This window comes from Thunnus maccoyii, chromosome 24 (assembly GCF_910596095.1).
Source record: "Thunnus maccoyii chromosome 24, fThuMac1.1, whole genome shotgun sequence".
Taxonomy (NCBI): Eukaryota; Metazoa; Chordata; class Actinopteri; order Scombriformes; family Scombridae; genus Thunnus; species Thunnus maccoyii.
The window spans coordinates 10,561,298-10,579,956 of record NC_056556.1 but is presented as its reverse complement, the minus strand read 5'-3'; the positions used below and the strand labels follow the sequence as shown (position 1 = coordinate 10,579,956).

Here is an 18,659-nt window from a genome sequence, read left to right as displayed (position 1 = left end):
GCTAATAAAATTAGGCTAATAATGGGCCCGTTTGATTCAGGTGTGCCAGTGAACCACCACTGACAATATATGCCAATGAGCACTGATAAAACAGTCTCCCATTGTTAATTCTCAATGGCCAAACCCAAATCAAACGTAGGTTTACTCATTAATAATTTTATTAGCTGCAGCTGTGTTTAATGACATCTAACATCTGTGAGAAAGGGGTCAGTTAAACTGTAGGAAATTGAAATAAAGAGCAAGGTTTTAAAGAAAGGCAATAATCACTTTGAAGAATTTTGAACTGAGTTTGTCTTGAAGAGAACAAAACTTGTCTGATTTTTTTTTCTTGTCTTTTTATCAACTTCCTGCTGGTTGCTTGGGGGTCATGATAAAAGTGCAATAGGTAGTTTAAAATTGTTTGGTTTCCTAATAATTGCACATCTTACCTGACAAAAGTGCATATAACACATATACAAAGATTTATTTTATTGTTTATGTTATCTATGTGCATGCTGGGATAGACCCCTCAACACTTACAGAGGCTTCAAATCAATTAAGTTACGATCAGTGACATTCTTTCCAGTTAACAGTCAATGCATCACCATTAGTGTCTTTATGTTTTTAATAGGTGTTGTATACCTTTTAAATAGATTATAGAAATCTTGGAAGTCCCTGAAGCATAGAAATTCCACTGAAAGGTGATCTGATAAGTCAAAATCATGCAGTAATTGAATACATAAATGTTAGTTAAGTCACTTAAATTAACTGTAAAACTATAAAGCTTTGTCTTAACCTCTTAAGCAAATAAATAATATTGAATGTTAATCTCTTATCTATGATCAGCTCTTTGTCTTCTTCAGTCTTAGCTCTCTATTTTCTCTATTTTGATCACTAAACATTCTCCATTTTCCTCTTAATATCAAACTTTAGTAATGATCCTTTCCTTGTAGACAATAGGATTTATTTTAAATGACTGGTGACCTCTAGCGCCAATCCAAGCACTGTGTAAACAAGAAAGGATGTGACATGAAGAGTTAATATTAAGCTTCCATCACATACAAGTTAAATAACTGTTGTGTTACGCTACATAGCTGCTAGAAGAGAAAATGAGTCTCACTGAAGTGATCTGAAAACCACATAAACAATATCTGTACTTTTTATACTGCAAAAGAAAAACATTAGCACTTAGTTGTGATGTCACAGCTGTCAAAAATAACCAGTACTGTCAAACTAAAAGTAACATTTTCTAATATAGGATGACATCTGATCAAGTAGATTTTTCAAACCATTCAAACTTAAAACAGAATCAAAAACTAGTTTAAATCTTCTCTGTAACATTAAATGATCGTTTAGCTTTACTTGAAACATCTACATCAAGTGTAATAATGCAACAACTTGATTGTCATGATCATTATCTGCTTTTTCTAAAAGAAAATATAAAGTTTTCACATCATATCTAATGAAAAGTGAGAGCTCTATTTTTGTATCACTGCTCTGAATATCTATTTTTTGTCATATAATGACAAATGACTGTGAATGTCTGCTTTTTATATCACATTTGGTCATGGTTACGTTAAGGTTTCACTTACTTTAATGTAAAAAACATCCATTTTAAGTCCACAAGTCAAAAGTATGGCATACATGTGTATGAATTTTCCATGAAACTACGCCTGTAAAACTATTTTAGCAGGACATTTTATTAGTTTTTATATGTAGTTTTCAGTTAGTTGCTACGTACCTGCAGGTGAAGAAAGTTTTCAGTAAATGATCACTCACTTTTTAAGACGTCACCGTGCTTGTTGGGGAATAAACTCCATCCATTGGTGAAAATGAGTGAATCCAGTCTGAGAGAATATGAGTTTTCCAATGTTTTCCTTCAAAAAAAAAAAAAGAAAAAGCCAGACGAGGAGCTCGAGGAGGAGATAGACAGACAAGGAGTGATCAGGACGGACTGCTGCTGCTGGCTGAGTAAAGAGCAGTAAAATGACACATGTAGAGGAAGAGGGAGGGAGATAGAGAGCGAGAGAGGGAGGGAGGGAGGAGGTAGATGGGGGTTTGGGAGGGAGACCCAGAGACAGAGTGACATGCATTAAAAATAGTCACTGTCTTCAAATAATAATAATCTTTACCCTTAACCAATGTAAAGCTCTGCAGAATACATTGAACACAGTAAGGATTGGAAGAAGTTACATGAGGATAAAATGAAAAACTTCTTTTTCCACTGTAGGAAGCCATATGAATAATGTGCTCACAGATTTAGAAAGGACAATTAATTAAGCAGATGCTGTGATTTAGGAGAACAAGGGGACAGGGGGGGGAAAGTGGAAAGAGTGTGAAGTGAAAAGTGATTTATGTCAGAAGTTCATCATGGTAAAAATGCCACAATTCTTAAATAGAAGTAGATACTACACTGTTTTCTGAAGTAGTAGGTTAAAGATGTGTATGGATCATAAACTGCGCTGAAGAGATGCACAGAACGTTTTTGAGAGTTACATATTGTCAGAATATGAGTCTCAGACCGCACAGAATTGAGAGACTGATTGTCTGCCCTCTACTGGTGGAAATTAATCAAATTAAAGGATTGGAAGGGACAAAAATATGCTCCTTCCTTCACTTCAATTAACCATGGCCCTAACTGTAACACTGCCCCTTTAACTTTAACTGTTTTTGGGGTTCATGACCCAAGAAGAATGTGGGAGGCTTAAAAAGTCCTGTCTCCAAGGGTTTCTGGTTAGATTTCAACTTGTATCTCATTGCTTTATAAGATATCAGTAGTCTGTAGTTCTGGAGGAGATAAAAAGGCTGTTTTCAGATGTAATAAACTGCAGCAGGAAGTGAATATAATGTAAATCACCTGATTTCCTTTGTTGGTTTTGAAGTCATTATCCATACTTCTGAGTAAGTGTAGATTGTTAATCTTTGACCAGGCCTTTATTGCATATTGTTGTGTTCAAATGTATCTATTGCTGGTGTGATGCTCTTTTCTTATGCTTGTAGTATTTTCTGCCATCCTTATCTTCTTTTTTGTAGTTTTGTTTTTGCGTTTATTGTTCTGTACACAGGAAATCAATGCAACTGCTCTCATTGGGCGTTAAACCGTATTAGTTACAGAGAACCGTTAATTTCTATAAATGGCATGAAAGACTCTCAAAGTGTATTACATTTTTTGGCCTTAATAGCACAACTTGAAAGATTTGGCATTTTTATGACCAACTGAATACAAAAATGCAAAGATTTCACAGCTTAAGAAGCCAATCGTGTAATAATTTATTGGTCACAGATCACTGAACTGTCAACTTAAAGGGAATATTGGACCTCAAATCTCCTTGTTATGAAATTTAGACAAATTTTAACAAATTTCTCTTTTGACTTTTCTCTCCATTAAAATAATAATATCCAAGAATATCCAGGTAGGGCCTTCGTTTTCAAATATTTTTAGGAATTTATGGTAAGTAACTAGTATTGTACTGCCAAATTTTGTCAGAATAAAGAAAATGTATATTATACATACATATATATATATATATGTATGAATTATGATCTCATATATTTTATGTTAAACTTTTACAATTGTTTGTTTATTTATTTAGATCCCCCATTAGCTACTGTATTGTAACAGTAGCTTCTCTTTCTGGGATCCCCATAAGTATTTTTAACAATACTTCAATAACAGAAATAGATCAATACACACCTTCATACTCACAATAAGACTCACAATACATAACACAACCACTAAGACACACAACAACCAACTCAAAACCTGTCTAATACATACGATACTTCTATATAATAATTTCATCATCTTAAATAATTGAGAAAAGAAATCACTTAACAGCTCAATCCACTAAATCACAAATAAAAATGGGATGAATGGCTCTCTACACCCAAAAAACAAAGTCATATAATGTTCTACACTATTCCTTATGTAAACAAATACAATCTTAACTTTTTGTTAAAACATGTTGTATTACTTACCGAAATCAAAAAACTTGGTAATGAACTCTGTGCCACCATTGCTCCATAATTAACTGTTCCCTCTATTAAACTAACTCTACACGGAGGCAACAGAAAACGACCCTCTGATGACTGCCGAGTTGAATAATGATGTCTGTCTGAAAAAAAGATGATAGCTTACTATAAAGTACTTCTGCGGTTTTAGTTATGATGATATTTCTAATACAGCACACTAGAGACCGGAGACTTAACCAAGCCAAATCATTATTTTATTGTACTTACTCCTCTTTGATGTGGGCAGTAAAGAGCAATGTGAGCTGCTTTGTTCTCAGCTACCTGTTCAAATGACTTCCTGTTGTATTGGATCAAATCACCGAACAATAATCTCACTGTGATAACACTAATGCTCGCACTTATTGTTTGGTTAAATAGTTAGGCATGAATTTACTGAAAGCTTGCTGTAAAGGAAGACAGGGTTTTTCCCATTTAATGGTTCCTTGTTGAGTCAGATTCAAACTGTCAGGAGCACTTATATAGTGGCGTTGTACAGTGTGATTGTAATGCTTCTGTTTTCACTGCTTATGAGCAGACAGATACCCAACACAGCTTTAATTTTCTGCTTAAAAAACCCAACTTAACCTAAATAATAGAGAGAGGAAAGTTTCAGAGAATTTATTTCATACTTTCAGTCTGTCCATCACTTATATGTTTGTTTGTGTGTCTTTCTAAATAGCAGGCCTGGTGTTCACCAACAGTGTGGTCAGCATCTCTTGATTTATTTTAGATGGAAGAATAGTCACCTATCATTACTACTCAGCATGTCTGCCTTCCTGTCGCTCCTCCTCTGTGGTTTGTGTGTATGTGTGTGTGTGTCTGTGTGTGCATACTGCCAACACTTGTCTGTCCAACATCATCTTAAGTATCTTTGACAGCTCACCACAAGTCGCTCACCATGAGAAAGAGGTGTGTGTGCGTGTGTGTGTGTGTGTGTGTGTGTGTGTGTGTGTGTGTGATGGTATGCATTGCAATTAGAGAGTGCTTTCACAAGGCTCCAAAGAAAACAAGCCAGCTCTTATTACCTGTAACAGCAAATATTGATTTTGTGGCGCTTTATATGTTCTTGCTAAAGCATCAGTGTAGTGGAGGCTGACAGGAAGTGTGTGGTGGAGGACACTGTTGACCAATTATTTATTTGATTTCAGGACCCTGGTATTTGGAGGGTGCTGTTAAATGAGCCAAAATTATGTTAAATTTACTTTTTTCTTTTTGATAAAATATCTTTTTTCTTTTTCTCCATGTGTAATTCATGTGAATTAAAGGATTTTCATGTTCTTTTACTTATTTTAACATTTAGTTTCTTTGTAATACAAGTATCACATTAATCAGATTTAACTAAACTGCTATATTGTGGAGCTACAAGTAATGATTATTTTCATTGTCGATTAATCTGATGATGGTTTTCTCGAGTAGTCATTTGGTCTATGAAATGTCAGAAAATTGTGAAAAATTGAAAAATGTGAAAAATTCCCACCACAGTTTCCTTTCCAAGATCATCAAATTTCTTGTTTTGTCCAAAACCAAAAATGTATTCAATTCACATTGATGTTAAGACAAAGAAAAGCAGCAAATTCAGACATTTGAGAAGCTGGAACATCAACTATTTTGCTTGAAAAATTACCTATAAATCAATAATCAAAATTGTTTTTATGATTCATTTTCTTTCGATTGCTTAAATGACACAAAGTTCATCCGACTCAGGATAGAGATCCTTCATTGCTTTGACTTTTCACAGCAAACTAGAAAACCTGTGAGCTTGTTGTTGTCTTTTCACTGTGTTAATGACATGTAGATAATGGCCTCACATCAGTTGTCCCTAAATCTAACCTACACTATAGACAGTTAGACAGTTATCATATCAAAGTATGCAGCCAATGTGTTTTGTCCACATCATTTAAACAAATATGTTTCTGAGACATTTTCAGTGACTTTTAATTACGATCTTATGAAGTTGACAAAGGTTTCGTAACTTACAGTTGGAAGACTGTTGTTGGTTCGTCCGATCGAATCATCACTCTTTTGAAGAATGTTTCTCCATGTGTATCCCATAGTGTTGGTTATAGGTTATATTTAGGTGTTGCAGAGATAGCTGGTTCAGTTTAAGGTGAGGGAGAAAACAGATAATGAAACAACACCGATATCTAGTGGCCATTATTGGAACTGCACCTTAAGACCATTACAAATCACCAACCCTGCCTCAGTACTGTGTGCACAGGATAAAAAAGCAGCATTGTTGTCCTTAATGAGGAGTATCTGCTGCAGTAATTGGATGGCATCGCTGTCACTCTGACTGGCAGCCGCTACCTGCATTTCAAACAGGCCAGCCTGTGTGTAAGGAAGTAAGTAAGTTTGTCTCAGCGCTGCTATTTATGATCAAAGTTTGTTGTTGCATACAGAAAGCTGTGCATGAGAAGGCAAGAGGCCAACTAACTCCCAGTCTGTCACAGGTTTATGCCACTACAATGTTACATTTATACAACAATCAAGACAATGTATATATATACAGTACCAGTCAAAAGTTTGGACGCACTTTCTCATTGAAGTGAATGTACTGTATGTCAGAATATGTTTGTGCATATCTGTGAGTTGTGTGTTTACAGTTTTCTGTAAAGAGGTCTGGGTCTTTATGCAGTGTAATCACTGCCTCTTTCTGGAAAACATGACTAGTAATGGAACCACTGACTCAGAGTTTGGATCTCATTCTGAAGACAAAGCAACTGTCTCATTTATAGAGGGCTGGGCAATTATAAAAGGGAACAAGGGCACATATGAGTACACACAAACCCACACATACATAGTATTTATGTTACATAACACACAAATTCACAGCTAGATTGTAAAACTCGAAATATTCTGGTCCTTTAAGCTTGTTCTTATAGTTGTTGGGTTTGGGCTGTGGGCTGGTACCATTTTAGGCTGATTACTTTGTTCCAAGTAAATATAATGACATAAAGTTACACAATTCATAATTATCTGTACAAAGAGTCGATTATTAAAAGATCAGTCTTCTTGCTTTTATATGCAGAAGTATGCAGAATCCTGTCAAACAAATCAAACTGAAACTGTAAAACAAACTTTTATTATCACATCTGTTTACAGCTGCTTACAACTGGTGCTCATGATCATAGTTTATAATAGTTTCAAATCAATGTATTTACATTGTAACTCACATGCCAAACTTTAGGCAAATGTTTGTCATGCAGTAACTTGTGTGGCATGCTGGTCCTTTTAGTCCCGTGCTAGTGTCTGCTCCTTCGTTCAGACCGATTCATACTGGTCCTTCATTGATGAAGCTGAGCTGGTCAGTGGGCTCCCCCCACTCTACCTCCTCCTGCAGGTTCATGAGGGGTTCCCGGGAATGTGGGGCCATGCTGGAGGGCTGGAGAAGAGGCTGGAGGTGAGGCTGGGAAAGGGAATGTGGATAAGATCGTGACATGAGCTGGGACTGGAGCTGGAAGCAGGGGGGAACCTGCTGTTGGGAGAGGAGCTGGGACTCAGACTGGGACAGGAGCGTGAGGCGGGACTGAGGGTGGGACTGTGTTTGAGGCTCACTACCAGGTCCTGATATGTCTACCAGAAGGGGAGTGATGGATGAGAGGTGGCTTGATGAAGACAGAGAAGGGATGGAGGAGGAGGAGTAGGGATGTGGCATAACCGTGTGCTCATGGGGGGAGCTGTTGAGTGACGGGGGAGCTGAGCAATGAGAGGTCTGGTGAGGAATTGGAGGATTATAGGAAGTGAAGGTTCGGGAACACTGAAGTGGATCAAACTCTACTTCCTCTCTTCTACTGCACCCTTCTAATACCTTCGGCTGAGGAGAGGTTGGTTCAGGTACCAGGATGCATGGAGGATGTTCGTCTTCTGAACAGTCCACAGGTGCATGTTGGGTAAAAAGGGGCAGGGCTGGGGAACAGCTGTCTGAAGAGACGCTGGGAGGCGGAGTCATGGCGCTGGGTATCAGCAGTGCGGAGGGATTGTGGAAGAGGGGTTTGAGAAGACGCGTCATTTCCTGCAGCTCCTGACTCACAACGGTTACCTGACGGGAGAGGACGTTCATCTGGTTCACAAGAAGGAGAAAAAAGAAGAAATATTACTGGTTTACATGCCAATATGTCCTCAGTGAGTGGGCCTTAAGTAGTTAAGTCTTTCCCGACATGTAGGACTAGGAATAGAAATTCTGTGTTTCAGTTCTACTAAGAAGGTACCACATATTGTTACTTAAGCAGATCATCTTGTCAGCGTCATCAGTTAAGTAATAATATCCTGTATTTTTAAGGCTTCTATTGGTACTGAGAAAACCAGTAAATTAGATTAACAGCACAGAAAACATGCTTTTGTTGAAATTTATGGTTGCAAGCAGGGTCTTGGCCCACTTTTTTCTCTCCTCTCTGAATATAATTTTGCAGAGATGCAATGTTTTTAACTGCTGTGCACTCTGTCAACAACATGACTCATCTTCAGTAACAGCTGGTATGTTTTACACAGCCACACAAAGCTCATTTAATAGAATGAAGAAGCTACAAACAAAAGTAAATGTATGAACCTGTTTAGCCTAATTAGGAAGGGAGAAAACCTTATTGTTCACACTGTGGAAAATGATCTTTGGTTTCATCATGCAGCACCGAAAAACAACACTAAACAGGACATTACTCACTGCACTAATTAGCCATAAATCTTAAAGATTTGGCAAATTTGACAAATACTTGTTCTTAATTTTGTCTTTTTCTTCCACAGTAATCAAAGGGAACAGTAGCAGTGTCTATAAAACCCTAATAATACCCATACCAAGATAAGATGTCTTTAGTCTTCCATTTACTGCACTTAGACACAGAAAATTAGAGGGAGCACAGTTAACCCTTTAAAGTTAAACACAAGTTTAAATTTTAGGAAGATATCTACTTTAATGAGCAAGTTAACTTACAATAACAATAAATATGTTATGGGATTTAAATCAGGGGCCACAGACAATTTTAAAGGATTTTGTTAAAGAGAAAGTCAGCAAGAGTATTAAGGTAATTGTTTTTACATTCCCAGTAAACAATATTACAGTTTTCTATGCACTACCATAGTACTACCAGCCTTACCTCATGCTTTAGCTTAGCAATAGTCTGCATGGTGTCACCCTCATCATGGGCCCCTGTGGACATATACAGAATCACACACATACTGAATGAACAAGGACTTCAACAGCTGTTAAAAATAGATTAGTGATTTGTTCAACTATATTTCTTTGCAATCTACAGACTGAGGTTGATAGAAGTTGTTCTTTTTAATGGGATCTGTTATATAATACTGTATGTTATGTGTTACTATGTGTGTGTGTGTGTGTTTGTGTTCACCTGAGGTAGCTGAAACAGGGCTGGGTAGAAAACTTTGAGTTGCACTTGGAGAAAAATCAAACTTCTGAGCTGAGCCACTCTGGTTTTCTGTTTCGATCCCATCCACAAACCTGAGGAAAAAAATATTAAGGTATCAAAAATGAGAATTCTGGTTTGTAGAATTACAGTATGGGAATAAAGTGATGACTTTAATCTCATTCCAGTTAGTATAATGCACTGTCCCAAACAGTTGAACTGACAGATTTCAGAGAAAGGGGACTTTTGTAGGGAGATATTTAGTTGAATGTGAAATTTCTCTTTGATAAGGAACAAAATCTGAGCAGTCTGCATACTTGACTTTGCTGACAACACTTTCCCCTTTAAGGCTTGCTGGTTAATGAGTGAGTGCGAGACAATAAGGCTGAATTTCCACATGATGGCAGCAGACTATAAAACATTTCTACCCTAAAAAACCAATGACGCCAAAGTGAAGATACTGTGCAAACTACAACTAAGCTGTATGCTTTAGCGCACCGTGACTTGGTTCGTTACACATCCAGGCGGGTACAAATGGCTTTTCCTTGTTTGAGACAACATACAATATCCCTCATATCCCTTGTGACTTTACATTATTCATAAACACAAACTGGACATGGTTTAATCATCACAGCAACAAAAAAAACTACTCATCCATTCACTGAGTCCAGCATCAAGTGTAGTATACCATATGAACTCTCTTCTTCTGTGGTGTTCAACGACTTTGTCAGAGGGCTGAAAAGCTAATAATAACCTAAAGTATATAACCTGGCTGATATATGAAGATTTTTATATTTCTACAGTAAAAACCTTTGCTGAATCCACATGGATGTCTAAACTTAGATATTTAAAATCTGCAAAAGAAATTTAAATGTTATGTTTCTCCTGCAAGTGGAGAAATCAGCAGGTTTAATCCTTTTGGGAGCATGAATTGGCTCAGCATATTTTATGGTAATTCTGTGGTAATTTTGCCCAAATTGTGGTGCTAAGATGAGATTTCGGGATCAAATTCACAGTGTTCATTCTCTGAGGATGCATATTTCATCAATCTGGCAAGTGTCCCACCACTGAATGACTTAGCATGTGAAACAGGCAAATATGTAAACAGTTTTATGAATTAAATTAAATATTATTTACTCAAGAACTTGGTAACTTCATTTTCTGTGGTTGCATTCTTTTGTATATATAGTTACTTTACCAGGACATCACAATTATCAAAGCCTCAGCCAAAGCAAACACATTTCATTTCAGCAGAGAAAAATGTCTCAGAGTGACCTGCTTCTGCTCTTTGCAAACTTTACAAAGTTCACCGCTATGTCAAATTCAATCTCACGACTAGGATGCTGCACCTGCCTGTGGATGGATCATGGCAGAGAGCACTTATGGAAATGTCATCCAGCTGTCCACAGTCAGCGCTGAGAGCAGAGTATGTTCAGGAGAAGCTGCACACACCTGCATACTAATTACCAAGCAGACTCTGATACAGAATTGAGACCAAAGCTGTGTAAGACTAATCTCTGCTTCATTCACTCATTCACTGTTACCTCCACGCAGCACATTTTACATGTCTGTCATCTCAGGAGCAAAAGCAAAGTATTGCTTAGTGAGTAGATTTTTTAGGAAAAAGCAGTGTAAGGTAAAAGTAAAGGTAAAGTCCTCCAGGCATCTTTTGTGAAATCTGTCAAAGTCAACCATCAAAACAACTGAGTTCTGGTTTCCAGCAAGGCAAAGTGGATGCTGAAACACTACAATACAAAAATATACAAAACAATGGATCATTTTTTTATTATTTAATGTTTGTTTTTCTTTTTGTTATTTGTGTAATATTGTTCTTGTTTCTCCTATGTGTCTCATTTAGTTGTTGGTCTTATGACCCTTTTTTTCTGCACAGGTGTACAAATGTAATTGTCCTGCTGTTAGTTGATTGCATGTTTGCTTTAAAAAGAAATCTCGCCAATGCTGACACAATAACACCATTTATGCATCTGTGCACCCTCTCACAGCCGAACAAAAAACAAATCTATTCCTCCATCCCAGAGTCTGCCACCACATCTCCAGGGACTCCATGCAAATTAGTCTGGCGATGGTTTGCATTTATGATTAATGTCAAAAGTCACAAAGAATGCAAGTCAAATTCCCACTGAGGATTACTCTCTAACACCGACTGGACCCTCTAGTCAAGCTGACACTAAGTACTCAGCTGATAAATCAATGAATGGTTTCTTACCGAGGACTGAGCTCCGGCTGCAGGCAGCTGAAGCTCACCACAGGGATCTGCAGGCCGGGGGACCGAGCGAGAGTGCTCGCCGGTCTGAAAGGTCTCGGCGGCAGCAGCGGGGAGCGCAGAGGGGAACGCAGGGGGGAACGCAGGCCTCGGCCCAGCCTGCCCAGCGGAGGCATCTTGGGTAGAGGCGAGTGTTCCCCCTCGGACCCTGACGCCTCCTCGTCCTCCTTGATGGAAGGAAGCTTTTTCATGATTCCTCCGTTGCTCTCGCAGTCGGCCTGAAGAGTTAGAGACATGATACTAAATCATTTGTTTGGAACAGCAACACAAAGATAGAAAGCAGTAGAGAAACATTACATTATTAACCTATCTCTCTCTTTCCCTACCAAAGACAGGCAATCATGCCAAAAAATAAATAAATAATTAAATCGATCCCTCCATTTTCTGACACATATCTGGGGCCGGGTCACTGTGGCAGCAGGCTGAGCAAAGTAGCCCAGACTCTAATTATCTCCATAGCAACTTCCTCCAGCTCCGAGACAAATGGGATAGATATAATTCCTCCAGTGTTCTAGGTCAGCCCAAGGGTCTAAAGACCCTTGGGCTGACCAAGGCCAATTAGATGTAGCTGGAATAACCTCCACAGGCGTGCAGGAGAGATCTTGATCAGACATCCAAACCACCTCCTTTCAGTATGGAGGAGCTACTTCCAGATGTCTGAGCTCCTCATCCTGTCCCCAAGGGTGAGCCCAGAAACCCTGCAGGGTTGATCTTCTTTCCGTCACTAGCCAAAGGTCTTTACCATCAGTGGAGGTTGGAGCATGGATCGACTTGGTAATCCGAGAACTTCGTGAGCTTCACCTTCACCTCAAGAGCCCGAGACCCTGGAGTACTTGAACAACTCACTCTCAGTATGAAGAGGGGAATCCACTGTTACAACCTCATACTTGGGGGTTCTATGGTAGATATTCATACCTGCTCACAGATTAGTTTACCTCAACTAAACATACAGGTGTCTCTTAGAATGATGCAACTGGGATATTGACTAGGTATTTGGAATATGATCAAAATACCGTATATCACTTGAGCTCAGGTCAACATCTTCCCAAAGTCAGTTCTGAACAAACGGCATCATTCATGCATATCGACCAGATCTGTGGTTTTGTCCCAATTCCATACAACATACTAAAAATATATTCTTTATTCTTAACTTTATATTTGTAACACTGTTTTTGCAGTTAGTATACAAGATATACACAACATAATACAAACAGGAAACAATGTAATACATTTACCATCAGACATCAAAAGCAAAACTGATTTCCAAATATCTCTCTGGAACTGTCACTGCCATCTGCATTTTATTAAATTTCTTTCAGCGATGGGTGCCATCTCCAGTTCCTTTGTGTATTGCTTTGCAGCACACAAACAGCACACCCAAAAATCAGGTTTTTATTATGCATACAGTTGCAGTTGTCACTGTTTTTGTCACTTTTCCAGTGTGAAAACACAACATTTACCACATCTCCCTAGAAATAGGGTGTAGAATGGAACTGGGACAAAGCTTGTGATTTAATGAGAGGTCTGGAAAAACTGAGCCGAGCATCACTTCACTTTCTGACCAGATGGAGGGGCTGCAGAGCCATTGAACGCATCACTGAGAGTGAATAGTAGCCATTCACAATAGCTGCAATGGCGCTGATATCCATTCAGATTATCAGCAGCACCGTGAAGGAGTGTTCTCATTCAGAACCAAGCAGGCATTGGCACCATTCACTCCTAAAGCCTTTCTGAAGGTTTTCTATGATCTCAGATGAAAAATACAGATGATCTTTTTGGATGTTTTTCAGTCCTATCAAGTCATATTTTAACAGATTGTGCTTTTAAAGTAAAATTCCTGCAGTCACTCTGTTATTACTGGTGGCTGATTCCTGTATTTGGAGAGTGTTTTCCTGCACCTTCTTCCTCTGACTGTAATTCTAAAGCTTATTAAAACACTGGCCAACAAATCCCATTTTCTCTCTTCTATCTTTTTTTACCCTTCTCCTCTTTTCCCTTGTCACCACCGCCCTTCCCTTTCTCTCCCCTCCATTTGTTGTCTTCTCCATCCAGTCTTTGGCTCACATGGCCGGCTGGTATTTTTAGATCGCAGAGGTTTAATTTTAGCAGAGGTTTGCCTGGAGGGAACCGGAGCGGAGAGGGGACTGTTTGGAATTTCAGTGTGTGTGTGTGTGTGTGTGAGCAGCACGTGCTACCCTTGATATGCAGCACGCCACAGTAAGGGCATCAGACAATTATGTGTGTGTGTGTTTGTGGGTGTAAAGATGGAGAAATACATGTGTGTGCATGTGAGAGATGCTGCATGTTTACTATAGTCACTCTACATATGTGTTTGTTTGTGTATGTATTATGCATATGGACGACGCTGCATGCAGAACGTAATGTGTGTGAGCATGTGTGTGTGTTTGAGCCTGTATTCCCATTCTGTATCATTCTGCAAGGACAAATATGCTGTGTTATGAGAGTGTGATAATGCATGTGTAAATATCTGCAGTGTGTGTGTGTGTGTGTGTGTTGTCTGCGTGTCGGCACGTGAATGCAAATATCAGCGAGGTTCTTCCTCTTCCTTCCCCCTGCAGCTGCCTTTCATCCTGATGTTTTCTTGACTTGTCTCCATCTGGTTGTTGCTCTATATTTATCCAGCCAGGGATGACCCCTCCCCTCCCCCACACATCTGACAGCAATATTTTTAGTCCCACGCTGGCTATATGTGTGTATGAGGAGTTATATTTCTCTAGTGTTGTCAAGTGTCAGCTGCAAAATTCCTCGTAATCATGAGATGAGAGATAAGAATGAAAGTTTGGTTCAATTGTTTTTTTTTTTGTTTTTTTTAATTTTTTACATAAAGTAAAACTATATTGATGTTATACAGTATGCATCATAACTTCAACCACTTTCAAATTTAATTTTTTAAAACTGTTTTTCTTCTATGTGAATTATTTATTTTCCCCCCTGCACTTTCCTTTGTTAAATTTAGAGTTATTTATTACTGCACTTACACTGTAGGGCGAATTAGAGTAATGTGGGACAACTTCTGCAATTGGCACTTCAGCAATATATTTTGATACATGCCAATAAATTATATCCACACCCAATACCATTCTGAAATCCCCAAGGTGTTTTCTAATCAAATCAGAGAAGAGAATGTAAATATTACACTTGGAGAAAAAATGGCGAACATAAAAGTGTTCCACTGGGAGGCCGAGGGGTTTAAATCACCTTAATTCATACAATAAAAACTTCTCTGTTCAATAACACTCAAAACTAAAGTGCCCACATTTGGTCATTTCAATAATTACAATGTTTTTGCTGTTACAGGTAGTATAGTAATGTATAATATTATTTATTATGTGTACTATATGTAATGTTTTCACTATATTACAGCATATTTTGAGGCATGAATACATCATAAATACAATTCGATAACAATCGGCAACATTGCCTCATTTATGAGAAATCTATATCTTTAACATTAAATTACTCAAAATCCCTTGTCACTGACCTTTGACTCACAGCAATTACTTCCTGTTGGAAGATTGCATTGCCCCAATCACATCACATGTGTGGAGTCATGTGATTTCAATTACATGACTTTCCAGGTTTAATTTGACAGCAGTTCTATTCAGCTAGCAGCATTTGGTAGAAAAAGAGACAGATCTATTTAAACTTAGGCGTCCCACATTACACTAATTCACCCTACTATAACTTTTATATCTTATCAATATTTTTGTTAATTCTACTCTATTCTTGAACTAATTTCACTTTCCTTCTTCATTGTGTTTTAAGTACTGTTTTACTGGATTTCTCTGCTTTATAGTACTTTCAATTGGCTCTGTGTTTGAAAGAGACTGTACTAAGAAACTTGCCTTCTCTCGCCTTTCTATATAATTTTAGGATTTCATTGTCATTCACTTTCTTGATGAGAGTGAGATGAGAAGATTGACACCACTCTCGCATTTGTCCATCAAGTATTTCACTACAGCCAACAGCCGGTTAGCCTAGCTTAGCATAAATACGAGAAGCAGTGGCAAACTGCACCTGGCCAAGAAATAGTCGAGCATGTAACCCCATAAAACCACAACTTTTTACAAATGACGTTTTTACACTTTGGTTTGTTCAGAGAATATGTCAAGGTGCATTTAGAATTAGCAAAAAGTGAAGGACTTCCCCACAATCACAGTGTGGTCTTGAATCTTTAAGGTGTGAGTGCACTAACTCATGTCATAGACCACATAGTCCAGCCAGAAAACACACAAATCAATCTAGTACTATGTAAGTACCCTAAGTATTTTTCATGCCGATATACCATGTTGTCCCTTGATATTTTTCCTGGATCTCTGCTCTAATTAACAAGCTTACTCACAGTGAAAATATGACTTAGTTATTTCCAGTATATGCTGGTTATTCATGTGTACGCTACAGCTGAGATCCATCTGTAAATCCCTGGCATCTGTATCGTCCATGTTTAGCTCATGTCTTTATCTGTTGACTGTATCTCAAGCAGAAGCCGTGGCTTCTTCCTCACTCCCAGCCCAGATGGCTAATCCTTTTTCAAGTGGAAAGCCGTCACTCCGGCATTGCGTAAAATGTTGGGTGGAGGAGGTCACTGCACAGCTGAGACTAATCTAAAAAACAGAAGGACTCCACTTGTGGCTCTTACCCAGAATTTTTCTTTAAGGCATTTAGAACATGAGATGATTCATCTCCAAAATACTGCTAATACCAATGATAATGATAATAACAAACTGGAACATTTTGTTTACAGGAACATGAAGGGTTAGACACCAATCATATGTTCATATTAATCATATTTTAATATTGCTCATATTGCATTCAAACGGAAGTGATTTGCTGCTTATATACACATCATCTGGACCTACTGTGCTTGAAAACAGGAAGTAAAACTATACTCGTTAAAAACCATTAGTATCTAACTATAAAGTCATTCTTAACAGCACATTAAGTAATCAGAATTTAAAGTGTTGATGAAAACACATTAGTGTTCGCACCACTGAATCCATTATTTACGATGCACGGACACCTCTGTGTACACTATCAGGTCAGGTCATAGAGAATAATTGACTTTTGTTTGCCCGAAGATGTGCATTATTTTCAAATGAGCACACTGATGGAGCGGCCTCATCACCATTCTTAATTATTATTCACAGTCAGAAGGTTAATCAGCACTGTAATAGGAATTAACTTTGTTGGTTAAACACCTGTACAGGAAGTTAGAGAAGTGTCATCAATTACAGTTTTTTAGGCGATTAAAAGACATGAGACCATTTTTAAGACATTAAAAAGGTCATTGACAAGAAGACGGGTAGCCTTCACCAATTGACTGCATACTCTGTAAGTTCCCAGTAGTTGGAAGAATAACGAAGGAGTGTGAGGATAAATAAGATAGATAATCTTAGTTTGTACACAAATTTAATTAGTGAAATGTAGGCTCTAACATGGCCCTAATTAATTAAACTGTTGTTTGTTGCTATTTGTGTCTTGGTATCTGCTCGTGATTTGATTGCAGACAGTCGGGGCGAGGGGAAGTGAGTTGTCACCCAGTTGAAGGAGTTAAAGCATTTGAGAGTCTTGTTCAAGAGTGAGGGTAAGACGGAATGCGATATCAACAGATCGACTGATGGTGCGTCAGCGGTAATGTAGGATTTGTATCAGACTGTTGTGGTGAAGGGAGCTGAGCCTGAAGACAAATCTCTCAATTCGATTGATCGATCTACAGTACGTTTCAACCCTCACCAATAGTAATGAGCTTTGGACAAAGACCAGAAGAATGAGATCACAGATAGAAGCAGTAAAAAATTAGTCTTCTTTTGCAGGTTGGCTGGGCTCACTCTTTGAGATAGGGTTGGGGGGAGATAGGATGCCTCCTGGATGTTTTTTCAGAGCATGTTCAACTGGGAGGAGACTCAGGAGCAAACCCAGAACACGCTGGGGGGATTATATATCCCATCTGGCTGGGGAACATCTTGAGATCTTCATGGAAGATCTGTTATTTGTGGCTGGGTAGAAGGACATCTGGAGTACTCTGCTTACTGTACGGTCCCCAGTACATGACAGAATATGCTGATTTATTGATTTTTGGTGACAAAAATTTCAATTAATTGTTTTTGTTGACTTACATTGTTCCAAAAATGACGTACCCTCAATCATCACGTTTTTAATAGTGTTGCTAAAGTATGAGCCATCACTATACCTCCATGCTGTGTCCTTCCCGGAGGTTGTATGTCAGATCATGCTGGATCTCGGTGATGAACTTCTGGGCGTAGTCAGGATACAGGCAGAGCACCTCGCGAAGACCTTTGAGGCTGATGTACTGCAGGTCACAGTAAGTCAGGGCCTTCACACAGGCGTTGGTCTTAATGACTTCCTCCTGTGTCAGATAGTCAGAGCCAATCAGGTCGCCCCGACCTGGAAAGAAGAAGCACAAGTGAAATTACACAGACAGTTACATTGTATTGACTTTAATGGAACAGATCTTTCTCAGCCAGAGTAATTTGTTTTTCACCACCTTAATAGTATGTATAGCATAATGGTCCAGGATCAGGTTTACCCAAGTATAGACATAAATGACTAGTGTGGTATAAACAAGCTTTACAATAATGTAGTCAAGTCACACTGCACTATACCCATCGTATAGTGTGGACCACACTGATTTCAGTGCATTTGCAAGCTCATTTGTGAGATATATTGTATTGTAAGACATTTATTTCATGTTGCATGTTGTGGTGTTTCCTTAAAGGTACCCTGCGTAGTTTTTGACCACTAGTAGCGCTATAGAGGAATGATTTTATGAGCAAGTCCCAATTTTGTTTGGATTCATCTCACACACAAGGGAGCTAATGTATAAACAAGTTATTCTTCTAATCTCTGTTGATACATTTGCAGTGAAAAAGTCAGATGGAAAGTAAACATGGATGAAAATAATGCACAATTTGAATGTTTTTTTAAATCAGCTTTGCTAATGCTTTATGAGAAATCAAATGCACTCAACACATTTGCTAGACCTCAAG

The 18,659-nt window shown here is 38.4% G+C and overlaps 3 protein-coding genes across 5 annotated transcripts in view; 1 reads left to right on the top strand and 2 right to left on the bottom strand.

The window, feature by feature from the left end:
• Positions 1–6,051, bottom strand: part of LOC121891926 (DNA-binding protein SATB2-like) — a 33,097-nt gene extending 27,046 nt beyond the window's left edge. Inside the window, exons 1-3 of one of the 3 annotated variants that reach the window (XM_042404607.1) lie at positions 5,968–5,982; positions 3,958–4,090; positions 1,759–1,946 (exon numbers count right to left, since the gene is read on the bottom strand). The gene's annotated coding sequence lies outside the window, so the exon portion shown is untranslated. Of the gene's footprint in view, positions 1–1,758; positions 1,947–3,957; positions 4,091–5,967 lie in introns of all 3 variants that reach the window. The other 2 variants (XM_042404608.1, XM_042404610.1) reach the window with 2 other exon arrangements.
• The window catches only part of LOC121891932 (nectin-2-like), a 933,424-nt gene that overhangs the window by 111,517 nt on the left and 803,248 nt on the right, over positions 1–18,659 (top strand). The gene's annotated exons all lie outside the window — the stretch shown is intronic.
• The window catches only part of LOC121891923 (potassium voltage-gated channel subfamily H member 3-like), a 38,023-nt gene continuing 26,447 nt past the window's right edge, over positions 7,084–18,659 (bottom strand). The window contains exons 11-15 of the mRNA XM_042404597.1: positions 17,843–18,057; positions 11,575–11,849; positions 9,333–9,442; positions 9,078–9,130; positions 7,084–8,050 (exon numbers count right to left, since the gene is read on the bottom strand). Coding sequence (XP_042260531.1) covers positions 7,262–8,050; positions 9,078–9,130; positions 9,333–9,442; positions 11,575–11,849; positions 17,843–18,057 — 1,442 coding nt within the window. The 3' untranslated portion in view covers positions 7,084–7,261. The remainder of the gene's footprint in view (positions 8,051–9,077; positions 9,131–9,332; positions 9,443–11,574; positions 11,850–17,842; positions 18,058–18,659) is intronic.